Source organism: Canis lupus, chromosome 15 (genome assembly GCF_011100685.1).
Source record: "Canis lupus familiaris isolate Mischka breed German Shepherd chromosome 15, alternate assembly UU_Cfam_GSD_1.0, whole genome shotgun sequence".
Classification (NCBI taxonomy): Eukaryota; Metazoa; Chordata; class Mammalia; order Carnivora; family Canidae; genus Canis; species Canis lupus.
Genome location: NC_049236.1, coordinates 13,493,306 through 13,519,153, shown reverse-complemented (window position 1 = coordinate 13,519,153; position 25,848 = coordinate 13,493,306). Strand labels below are relative to the sequence as shown.

Below are 25,848 nucleotides of genomic sequence, written 5' to 3'. Positions count from 1 at the left end.
TGTTATTTATAATTAAAGTGTCAAATGCTGCCTATAGAAACAAAGGGAGACACAAACTCATCATTGCTGTTTCCATGTCTTACTCTTCACCGGTAAGAGCAACACTGCAGGAAGGAGACACAGGCAGAGACACAGCAAAGGTTTTTGTTTTTTGTTTTTTTGTTTTTTTTTTTTTTTGAGTGGAGTACCTGGTTTATTTCTGATGCAGGGGAATCTTGGGACAGTGGCAGATTCTGGGCTGAGGGGGTGGGTGTCAGGAACGGAGCTAGAACTCCACCTTGCAGGCGGGGAAGGCCTCGTCCTGCATGGACACGGTGCTATTGCTGCCCAGCACGGTGATGCCCAGCTGGGCATCATGTGGCCCTGGCTCCAGTGGGGAGCAGCAGAGAACCACCAGGGCACTGTACTTGGGCTTGCAAACTCTGAGCCGTTCTATCAGAAGGCCCTGGATGAGTTGGAAAGTATTTAGAGAGCTACAGTTCCTCTTCTTTCCAGCTTACATATCTGACTTGGATATAAGGCAATGACAGCCTCTATTAACTTCAGCAGAAGAGCTTTATCTATCAACTGAACGAGGACTTTTTCCATTTATATTTAGAAATAAAAATGTTAAACTTAATTCTTAGGAAGGTGGGAGGAAAAAAAAGCACACGGACAACCTGGATGGATCTCAAGAATCTTGTGCTTAGTGAAAACCAGTTTCAAAAAGTTATACACTGTGATGCCATTCATATTAACATCCTCAAAATGACAACATTCCAGTGATGGAGAACAGACCACCGGTTGTCGGGGATCAGGGCTAGGGTGGGTGTATTTTAAAGGGTAGCACTAGGGAGTCTCTTTGTGGTGATGGAACAGTTCTGTATGTTGATTCTGGTGACAAATCTATAATAAGTGACAAAATTTCATAGTTATATACCAAAATGTAAATAAATGAGTGCACGTAAAAACTTGTGAAACCTGAAAGGTCTGTGGCTTAGTTACTAATACTGTGCCCAATGTCAATTTCTTGGTTTTGATCATTTGCTACTGTTATGTAAGATACTGTAACTGGGGGTCCCTGGGTAAAAGGGTATACCTGAACTCTGTTATTATTTTTGTAACTTTTTGGGAGTCAAAAAAGTCTTTTAAAAAAAAAAAAAACAAGAGGAGAAGGATATGGTACAGAGGAAAACAGTAAATTTAGATATTTTTATTAAGTTCTATTAAAAAATATTAAGACACTTGAAACACTCAAAGTTTATAAGACACACTCATACTCAATAATTTTCTTATTTTGTGATAGCTAGTGCTATAACTTGAAAATGTTACATTAAATCAACCCACCGGACTGCAAAAGTTTTACTTCCACAGAATTTAACAAATATGCATCTTAACTGAGAACATAAACACTCATTGTATAACAGATCTTAAAGTTATTTTTAAAAGTAAAACTTTCCCCTTAAATTCAGTAAGGGTTGATTTAGCTAATTTAGTCAGGGTCATGATAAGTTTATTCTACGTTATTTCAGGATACTGGATAGATGCAGAGATGCAACGTGCTAGAAAAATTGAGTTATTTTTCACAATTTACAGTATAAAAGAGTGGTTCAGATTCAGAGTTGGATAGCACCTGTTTACCTATATCTGTTGAAATAGCCTATCTCAGGATTCTTTTTAAAAAAGGTTATAGGGATGCTGAACAGCTCTATTTGAGCAGAGAACTTCGCCCTCCTACTAGCCCACCATTTCACAGACCATCAGGTCACTTGTTCAGCTCTTTGCCATCAGCTGCTACCAAGAAACAGATTGGCCCCTAGAATGCTTAGGCATCTCAAAACCACCAAAAGGCTCTGGCTTCCCTAAGTCTCTTCGAGAGTCACCCCATCCTCATAGCAGGAGGGTGGTGAATGGAAGGTTTAAAATAATTTTGGCAACTGTCTAAGCTGTTTTACATCTAAGAATGTGCCTACTGAATTCATACTGCTCATTTGCTTTAAAGTTTCAGGTTTCAAACTTTCGGGAAAAATTGGAGTGTCCTTTTCATTTTCTTTCTCAGGATGTTGTGTAAACTCTGCTTTTCCAGTTCGGAGGTTCACTACAGGACTTGGTTTAAGGTTTTTTAATAAGAAAGCTGGGTTTTCATTCAATTGCTGCATTCCTTTTGGCTGAACAACTTCATTTGTAATATTTCTCAATACTGGTGTATCTGTGTAGGTGCTCCCAGATTCACAGTTATAACGATTAATTATTTCACAGGCATTCCTAGAAGGTTCTTTCTGACAGTGAAGTTGTTCAGGTATGGATGTAAGGTTTTGATTCAATAAATGTTCACTCTTGCTATCTGTATTGTTTGGGGGCTCCTCTTCATCTTCACTGTTGTCACTGCTTTGTATGAGTCCATATCTCTTCATGTATTTTTTGGTTGCAAATGACATGTTGTTTGGTGAAATTAAACTAAGCCCCACGGTGCTTTTGTCTGTATTAATATGTAGAAAGCTAAAAGATGAGTCACAGTTATTTTGGTTTGATCGAGTGAGAGATAGTTGTGACAGCTGATTTTCATTTAAATATTTCAGAGCTATAGCATTTGCCTCCATACTCAAATCCACACCGCTGGGGCTTAAGCCACTCATGCCAACATTAGCAAATGACATGTAGTTTAATCCAGAAATCACGGCTTCGGGGCTGATGCATGCCAACACACTGAAAGACACAACGAAGTAGGCCATCATTTATCTTACTTTGAGTACTAAAACAGTGTTATTCTACATGTGTTCCATTCTATGAAAGTAACAAAAGGTCTTCAGCTTTAAGCTTCATGATATTTTTTCAGCTGAGTGCTCAAACATCTAAGTCTAAATAATCCAGATACATTCGAGAGATAAATACAATAAACTAGAAGGTAATCCATGATTCAAAGACTGAAAGTGGAACACAAACTAGTTTTCCTAGATTTATACATCAGTCATGGTTGTAAGAACAAATGTAACACCTCAAAACGTAAAAGCCATTCAGTTTTGGTAAAATAAAACAAAAATAAAATCAAACAAAAAACATTTACAAACTTTGGTGAGTAGCTCAGAATATTTAAAGTTGAAGAGATTCCATTTGTAAGGACTGAAAAACATCAACCAGTCTCTGGATATGGACTAGTATATCTCTGTATACATCCATTTTCTTTCATTAGATATAATCTTCAACTCACTTTTGATTGGTGTTATCTCATTAATAGTAACTAACTGACTTGCCTTATATTAGTATTATAAATACAATAACAGCTGCTCATTTTTATTGATGCCTTATTATATGCCAGGCACTCTGTGCTAAACATTCACTATCTCATTTAATCCTCACAGAAACCTTTCTCAGAGATGTCTCCCCTTTCAAATATTCCGACCTCATTCTCTACTCTCCAACACTTTACACTTGTATCATTTATTGGCAGTCCATATATTTAACCCACATTTCTTATTTATCATCTAACTCCCTCGTGAAAACCCATGAGGGCAGGGATTTTTAACTGCTCCTTTTCCCACATCAATATCCTCGGTGGCTGGAACAATGCCCAGTATAGAGTAGGCATTCATTAAATATTTACTGAACAAATCAAAGAAATAAGTACTATTATCTTCATCTTACATTTGAAAAAACTAAGGAATAGGGATTTTAACTGATTTTCCTAACCTGAAGAGGCAGGAGTTTAAAAACTGAGACCAGGTCTGCCTTACTCTCGAGCTCTACAACCACTGTTTCACTATACTATATTCAGCAACTTCTATTTTACTATCAGTTTTTCTGTCCCCTAAAAATTAGTCTTTTGTATACCATTTGTTGTGGTAAACATAATATTCTGGTCAAAAAATATGCTATGATTTTCCATATGACCCAATGAAGCTGTTTTTATTTTTTATTTATTTTTTTATGAAGCTGTTTTATATATGCCAGCCACTGCTTACATCCCTGCCACCCAAATAATGACCAGGTATTTTCATTCTGAGAAGCACCTGAAATTTTGAAGAAACTATTTCCAACCATTAATATTCTCGATATGAGAATGATGTCATCATCAAACAATGGAACAGTGTGCTCAATAATTCTGGTCTTAAAAACCACCTTGTAGGGACTTCCTGGGTGGCTCAGTGGTTTAGTGCCTGCCTTTGGCCCAGGGCATGGTCCTGGAGTCCCAAGATCGAATCCCACATCAGGCTTCCTGCATGGAGCCTGCTTCTCCCCCTGTCTGTGTCTCTGCCTCTGTCTCTCATGAATACATAAATAAAATCTTAAAAGAAATAAAACACCTTATAATTTTCCCTTAAACTTCTTGGTACTTACGGCTTTGGAGACTGTCTTAATATGATGGAAAGATACCAATTTATCTAGACATTATTATTTTATGAAATATTCATAGTGACATTATCTTCTGAATATAAAATATTTTTCTACTGTCTTTGCCTATTTCTTCAAAATTATAAGCAATTTACATATTAAATCAGAAGACCCATACACATTAAAATACATATAGGTATAATATCTCTAGAGGTAATATTAATGTAAATAATTTGAATAGACAAAAACTTTTCTTTTAAGATTTATTTTATTATTTATGATAGACACAGAGAGAGAGAGAGAGAGAGAGAGAGAGAGGCGGAGACCTAGGCAGAGGGAGAAGCAGGCTCCATGCCGGGAGCCCGATGTGGGACTCGATCCTGGGTCTTCAGGATCGCACCCTGGGCCAAAGGCAGATGCCAAACCGCTGAGCCGCCCAGGGATCCTAGATAAAAACTTCTAATTCAAAATGTTAAATATTTAGAAAAAGGTCTAATTTGAATTAGGTTTTCTTTTATAGATTAGCGAAAGATTCTATACAAATCCATAAACCAGTCAATATGAGTTTAGAAGGTACTTCAAGTTTCATTGTGTAACATAACTTGCAAATTTTAATTTGGGGTTAGGGGAACCAACATTACTTTGAAAACAAAACAAATCAATAATACTCAGAACCAATGCAGATAAACACTGAGGAATTAAAAATGAGAGGCAAAAGGAGGCCATTCCACTAATCAAATCCTAACAGCCTTGAGCACAAATATACTATAGTAGAACCTCATTATATAGGCAGTCACAAAAGGATGATGATAATTCATTTATGTTTGTATATGAGAGTCACAGGCCAACAATTAAGGAAAGCTCAAAAATTATCCCAATTTACTTAAAGATGAAAACCAACCTTGACTTTATTGTCCTGTTTGAATCCCAATTAGTTACCTCCTACTTATCCTACCTAGGGTTTTCAGCTAATAAGTAGAAAAGAAGGAAACAAAGAGACTGCTTAAGATGTTCTGAATTTGAAAGGAATTGGAAATATGCCTATAGAGACTGTTGTCAAACACCAAAACCACAATCTCCATTTTCCCTACAATTTCTAGGATTGTGTAGGACCTTCTTCCATTGTTCTGCTGCCTTTGGATCCTTCTAACCTCTGTGGTGTTCTAAAACAGGAAAGCAGAAAGGAAATCTTCGGAGCATCTGGGTGGCTCAGTTGGTTAAGCATCTGCCTTCACCTCAGATCATGATTTCAGGGTCCTGGGATTGAGCCCTACATCAGGCTTTCCACTCAGCGGAAAGTCTGCTTCTTCCTCTTCTCCCTGTGCTCGTGTATGCTCTCAAATAAATAAAATATTTAAAAAGAAAAAAAAAAAAAGAAGAAGAAATCTTCCTTCCCTTGTCTCAGCTACTCATCTGGTAGGAGGACCTGCTGCTCCTGAAGTTCAGAACTGGAACATGAAGTAAGTTTTCACATAGATACAATGACAAAGAATAAGTGGTTTAGAGAACTAGGGGAACGGTGTGGATTGTAAGAATTATACAGTACTTTCCTGGAATACTTAACTAATTTATAACACTATTTGTATAGGATAATGTACTTTAAATTCTAAACAACTGCCTTATATGTACTTTAAACATACCAATTATATTATACTCATGTGTTAAAAGATAACAATACAAGGCCATAAATACTGACAAATACTACAGAGGTGCTAAAAATAAATTACTCACTGTAAGTTTCAGGGATGACCCACATAGGTGAGATTTAACTAATTCAATTCAGCAAATGACTCAAGGAAGGCCCACCAAGTAGAAGCAAAGTAGAGTCAAAGATATATAAAACTTGCTGGAAAGGCTATCACAAGAACATGCTATAATCTATTAGGAACAAGATATTCTGTGTAAAAACATCAATATTCTGGTGAGAGGTCCAGGAAACCTTGACAAAGGAGGTACCATCTGAGTTCACCTCTGAAGGATAGATAAGAGGATGTGGCAGGCAGAAAAGTGAAAAAGAGTATCCTAGGTAAAAGTAACAACAAAGAACCTTGCAATACCAATGTTGAGTTAACTGGAAGCTGTTAGAGAATGAGAGATTATACTAAAGAAAAGTTAAGTTTAAGACAAACTGTGAAACAATGTGAATTAATTAGGTAGGCTTTAGATGGTCTTATGTTTGGAGTGTTCTCTTAGCTTAAGATTAATGACAGACAAAATTTGACTTCTGTGTTAGAAAGTTAGGGTGTAGTTTCATTTTTAAGCCTTTAAAAAAGCTGATTTTAGAGGGAGAGGGGCAGAAGGAGAGGGAGAAAGTTTCAAGCAGACTCCACACTGAGCATGGTGACTGACAAAGGGCTTCATCTCATGACCCTAAAAGATCATGACCTGAGCCAAAACCAAGAGTCGGACGCTTAACCAACTGTGCCACTCAGGTGCCCCAGCTTCATTTTTAATCATAATTATATGTAGAACCTATTACCAATCGAAAAAATATAAATTAAGAATAGTTTAAGATGTTTTGGTCTAAATTAGCACACATCTTGTAAAAGGAAGATTTTAGGGGTACCTGGGTGGCTCAGTTGGGCATCCAATTCTTGGTTTTGGCTCAGGATCATGAGACTGAGCCCTTATCAAGCTCCACACTAAGCACAGAGTCTGCCTATCTCTCTCCCTCCTCCTCTACCCCTTGCCTCAAAAAAAAAAAAAAAAAAAAAAAAAAAAATCTTAGGGCAATTTTAATATGGGGTAATTATAATACAATATGAAAATATTGCTAATGTTAGCTACCTCTCCCATGTGCTTCTACAACAAATTGTATCCAGTTTTTCAAAGGAGGCAACAGAATATACTATAGTTGACTATCTGTGTTTCTCCACTACACTATGAGCTCTGTGAAGGCAAAGACGTCTTCAGCAGGTTATCCTGTATGCCACGATGTCTCTCAGAGTTGGTTCAAATTAGAAGCTCAATACATATTTACTGAAGTAAAATGAGTGAAAAGTACTGGTGAAATAGACATATAGCTGGTAAGACCGTAAAACTTAACTCTTTCCAAAAGCAATGTAGCAACAGCTTTAAATTTTTCCTACTCTTTTGACTTAGTCTTCCCATTTCTGAGACTCTATGGAAATAATACTAAAACTAAAAAACTGCAATCTTGGTAAAAGATGTTCATGTCGCTCAATAGAGGATGCGCCTGGCTGGCTCAGTTGGTTAAGCGTCTGCCTTTGGCTTAGGTCATGATCCCAGGCTCCTGGGACTGAGCCCCCATATTGGGCTCCCTGCTCAGTGGAGAGTCTGCTTCTCCCTCTGCTCATGCTCTCTCGCTCTCTCTCTCAAATAAAATAAAAAATACATATTAAAAAAAAGTAATTTTAGAAGAAGAATAAAAGGAAAAACAAAAATAGTTTTAATAATAAATGAGTTTGATTGGTATGAATATGGGTTTTTCCTACATTTTACAAAGTAAGTTTGTATTACTTTGACAATGAAAACAAATAGCAAACTCTTATTTCCAAAGCTCTATAATATTTTATATAATTTATATCATATAATAAAACTTAAAAATTATTTTTCATATGAAGATATAGCTATGGTACTATGAGGTTTTTGCCAGCCTACCCCTCTATGGAAATTAATTAATTAATTAATTAATTTAACAGATTGCTTTGAAACGAAAACAATTTTTTTCATATTGGCTTTCACTTCCTTGAGAAGATTATCTTATATGAAGTTAAAATCCTATCCATAAATGTGTATCTATGAGTTTTTTAACTCGTGTAACCAAATTTTTATAATGGGTATATAGACTACAATATTAAAATGCTTAAATCTTTAAAAAAAAAAAAAAGGAGGGGGTGCTTGAGTGGCTCAGTTGGTTAAGTATCTGCTGTTGGCTCAGATACTTAACAGCATACTTAATCAGGTCATGATTCCAGGGTCCTGGGATTGAGCCCCCATATTGGGCTCCCCGCTGAGCAGGGAGCTTCTCCCCTTCCCCCCACTTGTGCTCTCTTGCTATCTCTTTCTATCAAGTAAATAAATAAAATCTTTAAAAATAAATAAAATGCTTAAAGAAACATTTTTAAAATTGTATATATAGTAAAACTGCACTGTTTCTTAAAAAGCTAATTTTGGGGGGATAAGTTCAGATGACATTTTTTCATTTTCTAAAACACCAAACTTGAGCATGTATATTTTTCATAGTATAAATTTATAATGTAAATCATTATTTAAATAAAGAACAGAATAATCTTGATTAAAACAATGACTACCCCACACTGATAAATCAAAAACTTTACTTCCCATTTCATTCTAAAGAATCTAAAAAAAACAATCAAGTTCATTATACACTGGTAATTTATTAATTCCTATGTGTCACTGTAAACACATTAAAATTGGGTAACCACTCTGAAGAAATAATTAGCCAGAAACTAGCCCCTGCCCCCACAAAGGCACTACACCAAAACACAGTGTTCCACACAGATAGCAGGGTGATTTGTATATTCAACAGACATTATGTAGCCTTTATCTCACAGCATTGAGTTAAAACATTCAAAAATGCTAGCCTAACTCTCTTACACTGTTGATAGGAACTGTTTTGGTGGGCAATGGCAGCAACTACTAAAACTTTAAATGCGCATATCCTTTGATCCTGACTACTTCTAAGAATTTATCCTACAAAGATACTTGTACATGTTCCTGTAGAATGATGTTTACCTAGCATTGTCTGAGATGAGAAATAAGAGATTCAGCCTAGAAGTCCATTAGGAGAGGACACGTTCCCTATCTTATAGTACATGGGTACAACAGAATATTATGCAGCTGTTTAAATGCATGAGGAAGAACTGTATACACCTATAAAGAAAAATATCTAAGACATAATGTTAAGTAAACAAAATGAAACAAGAACAAATTATATCTGAACATGCATGGAACATTTCTACAGAATACAAAACAAGAGAAGTAACCTTAAAAAAAAAAAGGAAAGAAAAAAAAAAGAAGTAACCTTATGGGGGTCAGATTGAGGAATTGGGAAGTGGAAGCTTTTACATTTTATCTGATATTGTTGTGTGTTATTTAATACTTTCTTAAATCATGAGACAGTATTACCTTTGCAACTAGAAAACAATAAAAATAATTAACAGAAAACACGCTAACCTTAATAATATAATTTTCAGATTTTATCCTTTTTAAAAACAAGCATATGCTAAAGTCATCTTTGATGAAGACAATTCTGAATAGAAGAACGTGGCCAATTTTAACTGGTAAGCAATAAGTAAGTGTTGTATGACTATACAGTTCAAAATATATTCCTAAGGAATGTTTTTTGCCATTTAGATGACACAACTGCATAACCAAACATCCAATAGCTGATGTAGACCCTATCACCTCCAAGAAGACCTTCCAGACCCCACAAATGAGTAAGAGCATTCTTTCTCCAAAACTCCCAGAGTATTTTGTTGGATTGTTACCCAAGAGATAGTATCTCTTATGTATATAAAACCCACTGAGTACAGATGATCTCTTAGTCATCACACACGTAGTAGGCCCTGAATAAATGATGAATCAACTGAATTGAGTGGTAAGCTTATAGTTTTCCTCATAAGCTTGCTGTAAGACATCTAAAATTTTTTCATCTTTTCTTTTTTAAGATTTTATTTATTTATTCATGAGAGACACACACAGAGAGAGAGGCAGAGACATAGGCAGAGGGAGAAGCAGGCCCTATGCAGGGAGCCTGATGTGGGACTCGATCCCCCAGTCTCCAGGATCACACCCCAGGCCAAAGGCAGTTGCTAAACTGCTGAGCCACCCAGGGATCCCTTTTTCATCTTTTCAAACAACTGTTATACAACTATATGGTCAACTAATCTTTGACAAAGCAGGAAAGATTATCCAGTGGGAAAAAGTCTCTTTAACAAAGAGTGTTGGAAAAACTGGATAGCAACACATGGAAGAATGAAACTGGACCACTTTCTTACACAAAAAATAAATTCAAGAAGGATGAAAGATCTTTATGTGAGACAGGAAATCATCAAAATCCTAGAGGAGAACACAGGCAGGAACCTCTGTGACCTCAGTCATAGCAACTTCTTACTAGACGTGTCACCATAGGCAAGGGAAACAAAAGCAAAAATGAACTACTAGGACTTCATCAAGATAAAAAGCTTCTGCACAGCAAAGGAAACAATCAACAAAACTAAAAGGCAGCCTACAGAATGGGAGAAGATATTTGCAGATGACTTAACTGATAAAGGGTTAGCATCCAAAATCTGCAAACTTACCAAATTCAACACCCAAAAACCAAATAACCCACTTAAAAAATGGGCAAAAGACATGAATAGACACTTTTCTAAAGAAAGACATCCAGATGGCCAACAGACACAAGAAAAGATGCTAAATATTACTCATCATCAGGGAACTACAAATCAAGACCACAATGAGATACCACCTCACACCTGTCAGAATGCCTAACGTTAACAACACAAGAAACAAGAGGTGTACTGTTGGTGGGAATGCAAACTGGTGCAGCCACTCCAGAGAACAGTATGGAGGTTCCTCAAAATGTTAAAAACAGAACTACTCCGGGAGCAAGCAATTACACTACTAGGTATTTACCCAAAGGATGCAAAAATACAGATTTGAAAGGGTACATGCATTCCAATGTTTATGGCAGCATTATCAACAACAGCCACGCTATGGAGAGAGCCCAAATGTCCATCAACTAATGAACGGATAAAGAAGATGTGGTGTGCGCACACACACACACACTGGAATATTACTCAGCCATCAAAAAGAATGAAATAAAAAAAAAGAATGAAATCTTGCCATTTGCAACAATGTGGATGGAGCTGGAATGTACTATACTAAGTGAAATGAATCAGAGAAAGACAAATATCACATGATTTCACTCCTGTGGAATTTAAGAAAGAAAACAGATATGGGAGGGGGATAAAGAGGGAAACAAATCATAAGAAAATCTAAAAGAAAGGAGAGGAAGCAGGGTTGATGGAGGGAAGTGGGTAGGGGACTGGGCTAGAAGGGTAATGGGTATCAAGGATAGCATTTTTTTTTTTTTTTTGGTTTTGTTTTGTAAGATTTTATTTATTTATTCATGAGAGAGAGAGAGAGAGAGAGAGAGAGAGAGGCAGAGACATAGGCAGAGGAGAAGCAGCTCCCTGTGGGGAGCCTGATGTGGGGACTCAATCCCAGGACCCCAGGAATCATGATCTGAGCCAAAGGCAGATGCTCAACCACTGAGCCACCCATGGAACCCCTCAGGACGGCATTTGTTACAATGAGCACTGGGTATTGTTTGTAAGTGATAACCACTTACTCTGGAATTCTACTCCAAAAACCAATATTGCACTGTATGTTAATTAACTAGAATTTAAATAAAAATTTGGAAGTAAGTAACAAAACAAATTTTAGTTACCTGGCGTGATCCACTTTATGTGCATTTTTATTCACTTTAGTGGGAGAATCTATTTTTACTCCAAGGCTTCTTAGCTGTTTAAGGGTTGCATTAAGAACACAATCTTTGTCTACCAGACCTGAATCACATTTTTTCTTCTTTGTATGGTAAACATTTTGTGTTCTGGTGCATTCATGGCTGATAATAACTGCTTTGGTAGATGGCTGCTCAGTTTCTTTGGAGGAGTTATTCAGTAGGTGGTTCACTTGACTCTGACAAAAAGAAAAAAGACCTATTTGAAAAACCATTGTTAACAATCTTAAGAAACAAAATGTAAATAGCATAAGTAAAGCCAGGGAAAAGCAAAATAATATCTAGCCAAATACCACAAAGAATCAAGTATATTTGGAAGGTTTTTTTTATAGGGTTTTTATAAAGGAAACCCATCTTAACGAATGATTTTATCAGACCCTAGAGGAAATTTAGAATGTTTGCTGAGAATTTGTTCATTTTAAAACCAACAGATTTAAAACTATGAGTAATATTTCAAGTGTTTTCCAGGGCTTATTTAACTATTTATAAATTAGATCTTTATGTTATTTTCAGAATTTGACTCCTCTCTTTTCTCCCTCTGAATGAGAATGACCTGTGATACTATCTCTGCCTTCTTGACATTAGAACGTATTTCATGCCGAGGGCACAGCTGCCAGTACCAGTATAGAACCCAGTAGGCAAATAACAACTATGTATTCACTGATGAACATCAAGGCCCTATGAAGTATGGAGAAATCAAATATTCCCAAGTCTACAGTTTGGATGGAAGTGACAGCCAGGGTCATTCAACCTTCAAGTCTCAGTCTACATTCTAATTTTTTTTTTAAGATTTTATTTATTTATTTATTTATTTATTTATTTATTTATTTATTTGGGAGAGAGAGAGAGAGAAAGAGGCAGAGACAGGCAGAGGGAGAAGCAGGCTCCATGCAGGAGCCCGATGTGGGACTCGATCTCGGGTCTCCAGGATCAGGCCCTGGGCTGAAGGCAGCGCCAAACCGCTGAGCCACCTGGGCTGCCCTCTACATTCTAATTTTCCCAAGATGACCAGATGACTATTTCTTCCAACTGGAATTATTCCTTTTTATTACATGCTGCCTTTGCTTCTTAGACTATCCTATAATTGTTTGTTACTGGTATCTATGTGCTATTTCCCCTAGGTTCTCAAGAGCAGAGACTATCATCTTTATATTATTCACTTTACTTAGTTCATTTTTTTTTTAAAGATTTATTTATTTGAGAGAGAGAGCACAAAGTGGAGGAGGGGCAGAGGGGAGGCAGAGAGAGAGAATCCTCAAGCAGATTCCTGGCTGAGTGCAGAACCCGCTTCACGGCTTGATCTCATGACCTCTGAGATCACAACCTGAGCTGAAAACAAGAGTCAGATGCTTAACAGACTAAGCCACCCACGCACCCCTTTTTACTCAGTTCACTTTCTTAGACTAAGCTAAGTATTCAATAAAAATCTGCTTAACCTGAATGCAACAAATATTGCCATAAATATTCTCCTACATTCCAATTTTCAAACTTCCTGCAAACTGTTCCTTGATTTTTCTGGTACTAACTTTACTTTGGTTTAAGTTTTTTTTTTTTTTTTTTTTGAGAGAGAGAGAGAGAGAGAGAGAGAGAGAGAGAGAGAAAACACACAAGTGGGGAGAGGGCAGAGAGAGAGGGAGAGAGAATCTTAAGCAGGCTCCATGCTCAGCATGAAGCCTGACTCAGGGCTGGATCTCACAACCCTGAGGTCATGACCTAAGCTGAAATCTCAAGAGTCAGATGTTTAACCGACTGAGCCATCCAGGCACCCTAACTTTACTTTGAATTTGGCTTAATATTAACACTACTATTTTTAAAATAAGGGTTTTTTCCCCCTCGTGGCTAAGAATTTGGTAACCGGTATGCTTATAGGTTATCATCATTATGAAAAGCTAAAAGAAACAAATTATACATCATATATTTGGGGGAAAAAAAGGTCCCAATCAGTTTAAGGATAGGAGAGGCTTAACTAGTCTCCCCTAAACTAAATAATCATCTAAGAAAAGATGAAATAGGTTACATTTTCTTACCAATAAATCCTGGTATATCTTCTGATTGTCTGGTGGTTGATGAGGCAAGGGATGCATTACTTGCTCAATTTTTGGTTCCCCTGATGTTACAGAGTTGTCACTGGCACCCTCTGTTGGTCCACTCTGTAAACAGATGCTTACATCCTCTGCCAGCATGGAATTTGGAAAGAACACAGGTGCATCAGGTTCTTTTTTCACAGCTGGAGAAGAGCTGCTTGAAAGAATATAAATAATGTGTCAGTATCAAGATACTTTCAACATGTATTTGAGATGTAGTAACTTTGAAATAAAGAGTAACACTCAAACAGCATTCTGGTTTGTATTTTCAGTTCTCATCTTGATAAACTGCACATAAACCAGATAATAACACCTTTTAAAGTCATGTTATTTATATTTAGACCACTTCTTTTGATAGCTGGCAAACAACCTATTGATTTCTCCTGAACTTGATGCAAGTATCTAAAAATTTTAAATATACTATTTCTTTACTGAAGTTTTAAGATATACTTAAGATCCCTGCAATTTTTTTTTTTTTAAAGATTTTATTTATTTATTCATGATAGTCACAGAGAGAGAGAGAGAGGCAGAGACACAGGCAGAGGGAGAAGCAGGCTCCATGCACCGGGAGCCCGATGTGGGATTCGATCCCGGGTCTCCAGGATCGCGCCCTGGGCCAAAGGCAGGCGCCAAACCGCTGCGCCACCCAGGGATCCCTACTTAAGATCCCTGCAAATGAGAGTTCATAAGCTGACATTTATAATCACGTTACATATTTGGTAGTATTTCTTTCCTTCTTTATGCTTTTATATATTCTTCAAATTTTATACAATGAGCCATTTATTACTTTCAAACTTAGCACGTAAATACATAGTTTTAAATTTACTATGGAAAGCGATATTTAAAAACATCTGGTACAGGAATAATCTGTCATTATTATAGAGAAAGTAATATTAAACATTTCATTTATTTATTCATGAGAGACACAGAGAGAGATAGGCAGAGACACAGGCAGGGGAAGAAGCAGGATCCTTGCAGGGGATCCCAGGATCAAGACCCGAGCAGAAGGCAGATGCTCAACCACTGAGCCACCCAGGTGCCCCTGGAGGCTGCTTTTTAAAACCTAACATTATATGTCATTAGTTCATTTCACTAAATATTCTTAAAAAACAAGTCTTAGGGATGCCTGGGTGACTTGGCATTTGGGCATCTGCCTTCAGCTCAGGTCATGATCCCAGGATCCGGATCGAGTACCACATCGGGCTCCCTGCAGGGAGCCTGCTTCTCCCTCTGCCTGTGTCTCTGCCTCTTTCTCTCTCAGTCTGTGTCTCTCATGAATAAATAAATAAATCTTAAAAAAACAAAAACAAGTTTTAATTGTTACATAGCATTTCATTTCATAGGTATAATTTTTCTATCCACACATCTTTAAAACTCAGCTAATTTCCAATTTTCCCCATATAGCTTAATTTTTGTCTTTTTTTAGAGGGGCTGAGGAGCAGAAAGAAAATCTTAAGTAGGCTTCCATGCTCAGTGCGGAGACTGACACGGGGCTCGATCTCATAACTCTGACATCAAAACCTGAGCCAAAGTTAAGAGTCGAACACTTAACCAACTTGAGCCACCCAGGTGCCCCATGATATTGCTTAATTTTAACTTGATATGAAGTGCCAAGTACTCATTTGGTATATGATAAGCTCAGTAAATTATTAACTGAAATGAGTATTTGTAAAATACCAGTTAAGATATAATTCTAGGAAAAAAATCAAATTTGACCACATAAAATAAAAAATTTTTACATGGCAAAAAACATGAAAGTCAAAAGACAACTGACAAACCGGAAGAGAATATTCACAACATATACTACAAAGAGCTAACATCTCTAACATATAAGAACACCTGAAAATTGGAGGGTGAAGGACCTAAGACTCTAGTAGAAAAATAGTGCGAGGGCAGCCTGGGTGGCTCAGCGGTTTAGCACCGCCTTCGGCCCGGAGCGTAATCCTGGAGACCAGGGACCGAGTCCCACGTCGGGCTCCCTGCATGGAGCCTGCTTTTCCCTCTGCCTGTGTCTCTGCCTCTCTCTCTCTCTCTGTGTGTCTCTCATGAATGAATAGATAAAAATTTTCTTAAAAAAAGAAAAAAGTACGAGACATAAACTAACAATGCACAAAGATATTAAAATAACTCTCAACGTGAGAAATGATCCAACTTATTCATAATTTTTAAAATGAAATGAAAACACCACCAACATACCATTTATCACCTATCAGACTGGCAAAAAACTTTTTAAATATGGCAATATAGGGCAGCCCAGGTGGCTCAGCGGTTTGGCGCTGCCTTCAGCCCAGGGCCTGATCCTGGAGACCTGAGATCGAGTCCCACATCGGGCTCACTGCATGGAGCCTGCTTCTCCCTCTGCCTGTCTCTGCCTCTCTCTCTCTCTCTCTTCCTCCCTCTCTCTCTCCTCCATGTCTCTCATTAATAAATAAATAAAATCTTAAAAAAAATATGGCAATATATTTTGTTGGCACAGCTGTGGGAAAACAGGTAATCTCATCCATTGCTGCTGAGAATGCAAACTGGTACAACCTTCTATAGGGAAACTTGCTAATATTTAACAAAATTATGTATGCACCTAAACTTGGATACAAAAATCCCATTTCTAAAACTCTTCAAAAAAAATATGCCACCAGGTAATCACTCTAAGCAATGCTTGTAATTGAAAAATACTGGCAACAGTCTAAATATTCATAAGCAGGAAAAGTATTTATTAACCTATGGCATAGCCACATTGTGGATTATTATACAGCCATATAAAGATCTCTAGGACTCATTTGGAGTAATTTCTGGTACACACTGTTAAGGGAAAAGAGAAAAGTTCAAAAAAATACCTACGGCATGCTACCTTTCTATGCTTCATATAAGAAAAAAGTATCATAAGATAATACAGATACATATGCTCACTTGTGCAAAAGAAATACAAGAAAGGTAACCCAGTAACTAGAGAGATTGATTATCTAAAGGAGATGGTTGGGGGATCCCTGGGTGGCGCAGGGGTTTGGCGTCTGCCTTTGGCCCAGGACGCGATCCTGGAGACCCAGGATGCGATCCTGGAGACCCAGGATTGAAACCCACGTCGGGCTCCCGGTGCATGGAGCCTGCTTCTCCCTCTGCCTATGTCTCTGCCTCTCTCTCTCTCTCTGTGACTATCATAAATAAATAAAAATTTTAAAAAATTTAAAAATAAAAAATAAAAAAAATAAAGGAGATGGTTGGGAAAGGGAGAGGAAAAAGGGGAATTTGGGAATAAGGTGTCAAGAATGAGAAGGGAACAATACTTCTTTGAGTATATACCTTTTTATCTAACTTGGTCTGTTAAAACCACAGTAATGTTTCAGATACCTAAAGAACAAATAAAATCAGCCAGAATATGGAGGGACCCTCAAGTGGAATACAAGCAGTAACAAATCAACCTAACAGTATTACAAACAAATAACATAACCTAGGAAATGTGAAAGAAATGTGAAAGAAAGGAAATGTGAAATGTGAAAGAAAGGAAATGTGAAAGAAAATAACCTACCTGAAATAACTATGGAGAAAGGTATTTTCATTGGATATTGTAAGGCTAAAGATAAAAAGAATTATAAACAATATACATACTCTAATTAGATCCATTTCAGAATTCTTAGCAATTCTGAAATTATTGTATGTGTACACTAGAATTGTACAAATAACTATAGTGTACATGAAAGTCTGGTTTCTCACTCTTGGGGAAAGAGGTATAAATAAGAAAAAGGGCTGTGTTGGGTTGGAATAAGAGGATGGTATGAAGTCAAGGATTTTCAAATATAGATATACATGTAAAAATAAGTAAGAATGTGTGTGTATATCCAACTAGGAGGGCCTAGAAGCACAGATACAAAGTAGCAATGACATACCTATTGCTCAGATCTTAGCTTCTCTCTGATACCATTGCTCTTGGTTTCTGTAGGTTGGGGCAGGGAAAGTACAAGATGAGCCTGGAACATCTTGTGGTGCCAAAAAATAAGAACATGCTTGAAAAAGAATGAGGGTTTTTCCAAAGGAAGCAGAAGCCAACCTAAAGAGCTCCCAAAGACCAAAACTAGAACAATTTAAGCAAATAATAGTTTGAATTATAACTCATAGAATAAAAGAAATGTCCAGGAGTCTACACCAACATAAATAAATGAATACATAAACAGAGGAGAAGGTAAACAGCTTTTCCTTACAGAAGAAATCTAATTTACAAATGTAGAAGGAATGAGGAAAATAAAAAATCATCAGGAGGCAAATACTATGGTAATCATTGCTACAGGCATATCTATAGATGGATGCAAAAATCAGAGGGAGAAAGCTCAAGAAGAGAATATTTACACAGTCTCAAGTATCTTTCTGAAAGCATTTATTAACTACAAGGGGAAAATTTTTAACTTTAGTAATAAAAACTAGCAGGTGTCATCTGAGAGCTGTGAGTTCAAAGTTAATAATGTGATTTCACGTAACCCACTGATAGAATGCACTGAGAGGGGAGGGCTATACCACCTCTTTGTGGTATCTTAACAAAAATGCAAAACTTCAATTTAATTATCAGAGAAAGTATCAGACAAACCTAAATTAAGACATAGTCTACAAAATAACTGACTCATCAAAAGTGTTAAAGTCATGAAAGACTAGAAAAGACTGAGGATCTGTCACAGATTGGACTAATAAGATATAACTAATGAACCAATGTAGAATCCTATACTGGTTCCTGGAACAGAAAAGGACATTATTGGAAAAACTGGTACAATTAGAATTTGCAGTTTAATATAATATTGTACCAATGTTAATTTCCTGGTTTTGATCATTTTACTATGGTTATACATGGTGTTAACATTAGTGAAAAAACTCTGTATTTTTCTAACTTTTCTGTTAATCTAAAATTTCAAAATAAAAATGCTTAATAAAGCAAGATATAATTTTAGATTGAGTTTCTTTTTCTCAAATAAAATTTGATAAAGAAGTCTGAAATCCTGAAGGAAAACAACAAAAATATAATGCACAAATATTTTAACAAAGATTATTACTTGGTATCTCAGACACAAAGACACACTGTTCTTAAAATCCGGAAGAAGCTCTCCAAGTCACCATCTCTTCCTTAAGATGAAATTGCATTTAAACCAGTAAAGACCCAGTGAATTTATCTGACTCAAAAGAACTTCAGTGAAATTATGTTGTATAATTTCATTTAGTATCCAAATTTGGTATACTTAATTAAATGCCAAGAACTGGGGGATCCCTAGGTGGCTCAGCTGTTTGGCGCCTGCCTTTGGCCCAGGGTGTGATCCTGGAGTCCCGGGATTGAGTTCCACATCAGGCTCCCGGCATGGAGCCTGCTTCTCTCCCTGCCTGTGTCTCTGCCTCTCTCTCCCCCCTCTCTATCATGAATAAATAAAATCTTTTTTAAAAATTAAATAAAAAATAAAGAATAAAGTCTTAAAAAAAATAAATACCAAGAATTGAATCTTAAAAAAAATATTTTTTTGAGTGTAGTTGACACACAATGTTTTATCAGTTTCAGGTATAACCAAGAAATAAATTTTATACACAGAGAAAAGTACCTGTTTAAAAAACTTAAGTGGAAGAAATATTTCCAAATTATGTGTCTGATGAGGGGTTAATATCTAAAATACATGAAGAACTCCAACTTAATAACAAAAAATTGAATAACCTAATTAAAATGGGCAAAGGACATTCTCTCCGAAGATGATATAAAATGTCAAGCAGGTATATGAACATCATCAGTAATCATGAAAGAAAAATGCAAATCAAAAATGAACTATCACCTCATACCCGTTAAAACTGCTACTGTAAGAAACCCCAGAAAATAAGTGTTGGCAAACAAAAGTCCTTGCATTGTTGGTGGGACTGTAAAATGATTGCACCTACTATGGAAAAACAGTATGGAGTAAAATATAAAAAATATTTTATAAACTTTATTTTATAAAGTAAAAACAGTATGGAAGTTCCTCAAAATATTAAAAGCACAACTACCTTGTGATCCAGCAATCCCACTTCTGGGTATATATCCAAGAGGATCGAAAGCAGGGGCTCACAAAGATACTTCCACACCCATATTCACAGCAGCATTATTCACAATAGCCAACAGGCAGAAGTAACCTGAATGTCCATTGATGGATGGATAAACAAAATGTAGTATATACATATTCACACGGAATATTATTCAGTTTTAGAAAGGAAATCCTGTCACATGCTACAACATGGATGAATACCTTGAGACCATTATACTAAGTGAAATAAAGCAATCATAAAAAGACAGATACTGTACGATTCCGCTTACACGAAATATCTAGTCAAATTCAGAGAAACAGAGTAGAATAATGATTACCAGGGGCTGGGGGAGGAGGTTGGGGGAAGAAAAAGGGGAGTTATTCTTTAATGGGTATAGAGTTTCAGATTTACATGATGAAAAAAGTCTAAAGATCTGTTTTTCAACAATGTAAATGTACGTAACACTACCAAACTATACCTAAATATCAGTAAGATGGTAAATTTTAGGTTATGTATTTTTTATCAAAACAATGAAAATGGGATCCCTGGGTGGCGCAGCGGTTTGGCGCCTGCCTTTGGCCCAGGGCACGATCCTGGAGACCCGGGATCGAATCCCATGTCGGGCTCCCGGTGCATGGAGCCTGCTTCTCCCTCTGCCTGTGTCTCTGCCTCTCTCTCTCTCTCTGTGACTATCATAAATAAATAAAAATTTAATAAAAAATTTAAAAAAACAATGAAATAAACAAAAACCTTAAATGATTTATTAAAACAAACACAATTCCTTATTCTGCCAACCAAAGCGCTCCAAAATTTGGTAGTCAATTTGGCTTTTCAGCCAATTTCTTACAATACCCCATTTTACTTTATATTCTAAACAAACTGGATTACTAATAATACTCTGAATTCAGTCCATATATTTTCAGTACACAATGCAGTAGTTCTCAATCTTGGTAGCACAATAATATCACTTGTAAAGTTTAAAAAAAAAAACAAAACCGTTTGGATCTCAACCTTCAGAGATGCTGAAATGGTGAAGGGCCTGAATATCTCAAATGCCAAGGACTTGAGGATTAACTGCTCTATTGCATCTAAATTGGCACAACTGTCAAACTACCCACCCTCGAGAGGTCATTATATTTTATTTTATTTAAATATTTCACTTATTTATTGGGGAAGCGAGGGGAGAGAGAGAGAAATCAGGGGGGTGGGGCAGAAGGAGAGGGAGAAAGAGAAGCAGACTCCCCTCTGGGCAAGGAGCCCAACACAGGGCTCACACAGGGCTTGATCCCAGGACCCTGAAATCATGACCTGACCCAAGGGCAGATGCTCAACCAAATGAGCCACTTAGACGCCCCTCGAGGGGTCATTTTAAAAGTCTGCTTCCTCTAAAACTCTAACTGTATATGTTCTCTTGCTTCTTTTAACCCCCATTAGCACTTCCTTTTATCTCTTATGTCACATATACTCTCATTTATAACACAGTTATCTGTGTGTTCATCATGTTTTGTGTAAAATTTTTAATCTTTCTCGGCTTTGATTTCCTCATCTATGAAAAGGGAAAAAAGGGACTCCTGGGTGGCTCAGTGGTTGAGTGTCTGCCTTCGGCTCAGGTCGTGATCCTGGGGTCCTGGGATCCAGTCCCTCACTGGGCTCCCTCTGGGGAGCCTGCTTCCCCCTCTGCCTATGTCTCTGCCTCTGTCTCTCATGAATAAATACATAAAATCTTAAAAAAAAAAAAAAAAAAAAAGAAAGAAAGAAAAGGGAAAAATGATATCCATTTCCCTGGCTTAAAAAAATGTGACAGGATCAAGGGAGATACAAAGCGCCTAGCATAGTACCAGAAACTAGTGAATCATAATTGTTAGTTTTCTTCATCTCTTGTTGCTTTCCCCTTGTTCCCCAAACATCAAATTGAACTTTTATCTTCAGCCATGTTAACTAATACCAATGAAAACACCAAACTCTCAAACAGAAGAAGAAATCTAGTCTTTATAGAGATTTTGATGGCTTTTTGGAAAATTACTTGTACTGAGCAGGTTTTATCATCCAAACATTTGCAAAGCACTTTGTTTTTAAGTAGAATCTGTGTCAGTTACTGAGTTTGCCTTACTCCAACTTTAGCTAGATGATAACAATAATTAGATACAAAGGCACTGTTCTAAATGCTTTACATATATTAAATTATTTAACCCTTACAAGAATCCTGAGATAGGTACTTTTATTATCTCCATTTATAGATGAGAAAACCAAGTCATCCATAAATTACGAAACCTGGCCACAGTACTGTGATTCAAATCCAGGCAGTCTGACACCAGAGCTTATCATCTTAATCATAATCACTCATCTATACTGCATTTTCAAGAATTTTAAAATATCTGTTTTGGCATTTAACTTAGTAAGCAAAAACAAAGGAAAAATAAAAGAACCAAAACATTAAAGATTTTAACCTCAAAAGATTTAAGATTAAAACAACATTTTACTTTATCTTTTTTTTTTTTTTTAAAGATCTTAATTCTTAAATAATCTCTATACCAATGTGGGAGTTGAATTTACAACCCCAAGATTAAGAGTCACATGCTTTACTGACTGAGCCAGCCAGGGACCCCAAAACAACATTTTAAAAGATGATTCTAATATGACAAGTATTAGTAGGTATGTCCAAAGTATGACTTCTAAAGAAAATAAAATTATTTCAAATGAAAGTTTCTGTAAATAACACATACCACTGTTCTTCACTGGGAAAAAGCTTCCAGTTACCAATTATGCTTCAAGGCAAATAAATTTATCCCTCACAGAATGCTTTGACATCAGAAAGAGAAAGATCCAGGAAGACATCCAAGGGGAACAGGGAACCCAGGTGGTTAGTTGCCATGTATGAACACTTAGCAGTGGGAAGCACAGCATGAATCAGACCACATATTTGGGAAGAATCCTATAGAAGCACCAAAACCACCACAGACACAATGAAATCAGTATTTAATCCAAATCAATATATTATGCTGAAAATCAGATTTACATCTAGTTATATGCTGGAATCAATAGAGCTGATTAGCTGCCCTGCGAAAGCAATGAACTACATTCTACCAATTAACTCAGATAGGTTTCTCAAGTTAAAAACCACAACGGAGTGAAGATATTTAAGTTCTGACTTAGAACCTATTTCTAGGGGAAAACCCCTATAATTCAAAAAAAAAAAAAAGTCTACAGTTTACAGAAGTCAATGAGAATAAATAAGGATAGCAATAGCTAGTTCCTCCTTGATCTCAGCTGTTTTTAAGTATTTAAAATTTATTTAGGTAATCTCTACACCCAATGTGGGGCTCAAATGCACAACTCTGAGATCAAGAGTAACATGCTCTTTTGACTGAACCAACCAGGCACCCTTGTTCTCACTTTATATTATTACAAACAAAATATGGACTTATTCTGGGGCTCAACTTAAATTGTTCTTCCTATCACTGAACTCATACAAAATAGGTAACATGGGGAACAATACACTAGGTCAAGTTCTAAGGATACAGGAAATTATTATGATCCTTGTCCTACAGAAATTCAATCTAATAGGGGAGACATATTTACAAACCTTTTTAAATACACTCTGGTACATACAATGAGAATTTAAGTTATATGAAATATACTATACCGGGCAAAGGAGATAAATGTTTCTAGTTTTCTGGAGGAACATGTTATTGTTTTACTCATTATGATAATCAGAATAATTTAAAATGACAAATATTAGAGGATAAAAAGGAATAGAAAAGCATCCATGCTCATGGACTAGAAGAACAAACATTGTTAAAATGTCTATACCACCCAAAGCAATTAATGTATTTAATGCAATCCCCATCAAAACACCATCAGTAAAAAAAAAAAAAAAAAAAAAAAAACAAAAAAAAAAACCAACCAACACCATCAGTATTTTTCACAGAGCTAGAACAATCCCAAAATTTGTATGGAACCACAACAGACCCCAAATAGCCAAAGCAATTCTCAAAAAGAAAAACAAAACTGGAAGCATCATGATTCCAGATTTCTTTCTTTCTTTTTTAAGGTTTTATTTATTTATTCATGAGAGACACAGAGAGAGGCAGAGACATAGACAGAGGGAGAAATAGGCTCCCTGCAGGAAGCCTGATGCAGGACTCCGGGATCACACCCTAAGCCAAAGGCACACACTCAACCACTGAGCCACTCAGGTGTCCCATGATTCCAGATTTCAAGCTATATTACAAAGTTGTAGTCATCAAAACAGTATGGTACTGGCACAAAAACAGACATATAGATGGAACAGAATAGAGAACCCAGAAACGGACCCTCAACTATATGGTCAACAAAAAATTTTTTAAGGATTTTCTTTATTTGAGAGAGAGAGAGAGAGAGAGAGAGAGCACAAGCAGGGGGAGCAGCAGAGGGAGAGGGAGAAGCAGGCTCCCCACTGAGCTGGGAGACCGACATCGGCCTTGACCCTGGGATCATGTCCTAGGCTGAAGGCAGATGCTTAACCAACTGAGCCACCCAGGTGCATCTATGGTCAACTAATCTTCAGGAAAGCAGGAAACACTACCTGATGGAAAAGACCATCTCTTCAACAAATGGTGTTGGGAAAACTGGATAGCAACATGCAGAAGAATGAAACTGGACCACTTTTTCACATTGTACACAAAAAATAAATTCAAGAAAGATGAAAGACCTTTTTTATTTTTAAAGATTTTATTTATTTATTCATAAGAGACATAGAGAAAGGCAGAGACATAGGCAGAGGGAGAAGCAGGCTTGCTGTGGGGAGCCTAATGTGGGATTTGATCCCAGGACTCCTGGATCACAACCTGAGCAAAGGCAGATGCTCAATCACTGAGCCATCCAGAAGCCCCAGGGATGAAAAACCTTAATGTGAGACAGGAAATCATCAAAATCCTAGAGGAGAACACAGGCAGGAACCTCTGTGACCTCAGTCATAGCAACTTCTTACTAGACGTGTCACCATAGGCAAGGGAAACAAAAGCAAAAATGAACTACTAGGACTTCATCAAGATAAAAAGCTTCTGCACAGCAAAGGAAACAATCAACAAAACTAAAAGGCAGCCTACAGAATGGGAGAAGATATTTGCAGATGACTTAACTGATAAAGGGTTAGCATCCAAAATCTGCAAACTTACCAAATTCAACACCCAAAAACCAAATAACCCACTTAAAAAATGGGCAAAAGACATGAATAGACACTTTTCTAAAGAAAGACATCCAGATGGCCAACAGACACAAGAAAAGATGCTAAATATTACTCATCATCAGGGAACTACAAATCAAGACCACGATGAGATACCACCTCACACCTGTCAGAATGCCTAACGTTAACAACACAAGAAACAAGAGGTGTACTGTTGGTGGGAATGCAAACTGGTGCAGCCACTCCAGAGAACAGTATGGAGGTTCCTCAAAATGTTAAAAACAGAACTACTCTGGGAGCAAGCAATTACACTACTAGGTATTTACCCAAAGGATGCAAAAATACAGATTTGAAAGGGTACATGCATTCCAATGTTTATGGCAGCATTATCAACAACAGCCACGCTATGGAGAGAGCCCAAATGTCCATCAACTGATGAACGGATAAAGAAGATGTGGTGTGCGTACACACACACGTGCGTGCACACACACACACACACACACACTGGAATATTACTCAGCCATCAAAAAGAATGAAATAAAAAAAAGAATGAAATCTTGCCATTTGCAACAATGTGGATGGAGCTGGAATGTACTATATATACTAAGTGAAATGAATCAGAGAAAGACAAATATCACATGATTTCACTCATATGTGGAATTTAAGAAAGAAAACAGATGAGCATATGGGAAAGGGGAAAAGAAAAAAGGAGAGAGGGAAACAAACCATAAGAGACTCTTAACAACAGAGAATAAAGTGAAGGTTGA

At 36.8% G+C, this 25,848-nt stretch overlaps 1 protein-coding gene across 4 annotated transcripts in view; it reads right to left on the bottom strand.

The window, feature by feature from the left end:
* Nucleotides 1-1,162: 1,162 nt before the first annotated feature.
* The window catches only part of STIL (STIL centriolar assembly protein), a 62,652-nt gene continuing 37,966 nt past the window's right edge, over nt 1,163-25,848 (bottom strand). For 3 of the 4 annotated variants that reach the window (XM_038558115.1, XM_038558113.1, XM_038558116.1), the window contains 3 exons: nt 13,846-14,059; nt 11,747-11,997; nt 1,163-2,685 (listed from right to left, as the gene is read on the bottom strand). In XM_038558115.1, coding sequence (XP_038414043.1) covers nt 1,899-2,685; nt 11,747-11,997; nt 13,846-14,059 — 1,252 coding nt within the window. In that variant the 3' untranslated portion in view covers nt 1,163-1,898. The remainder of the gene's footprint in view (nt 2,686-11,746; nt 11,998-13,845; nt 14,060-25,848) is intronic. The other variant, XM_038558114.1, reaches the window with a different exon arrangement.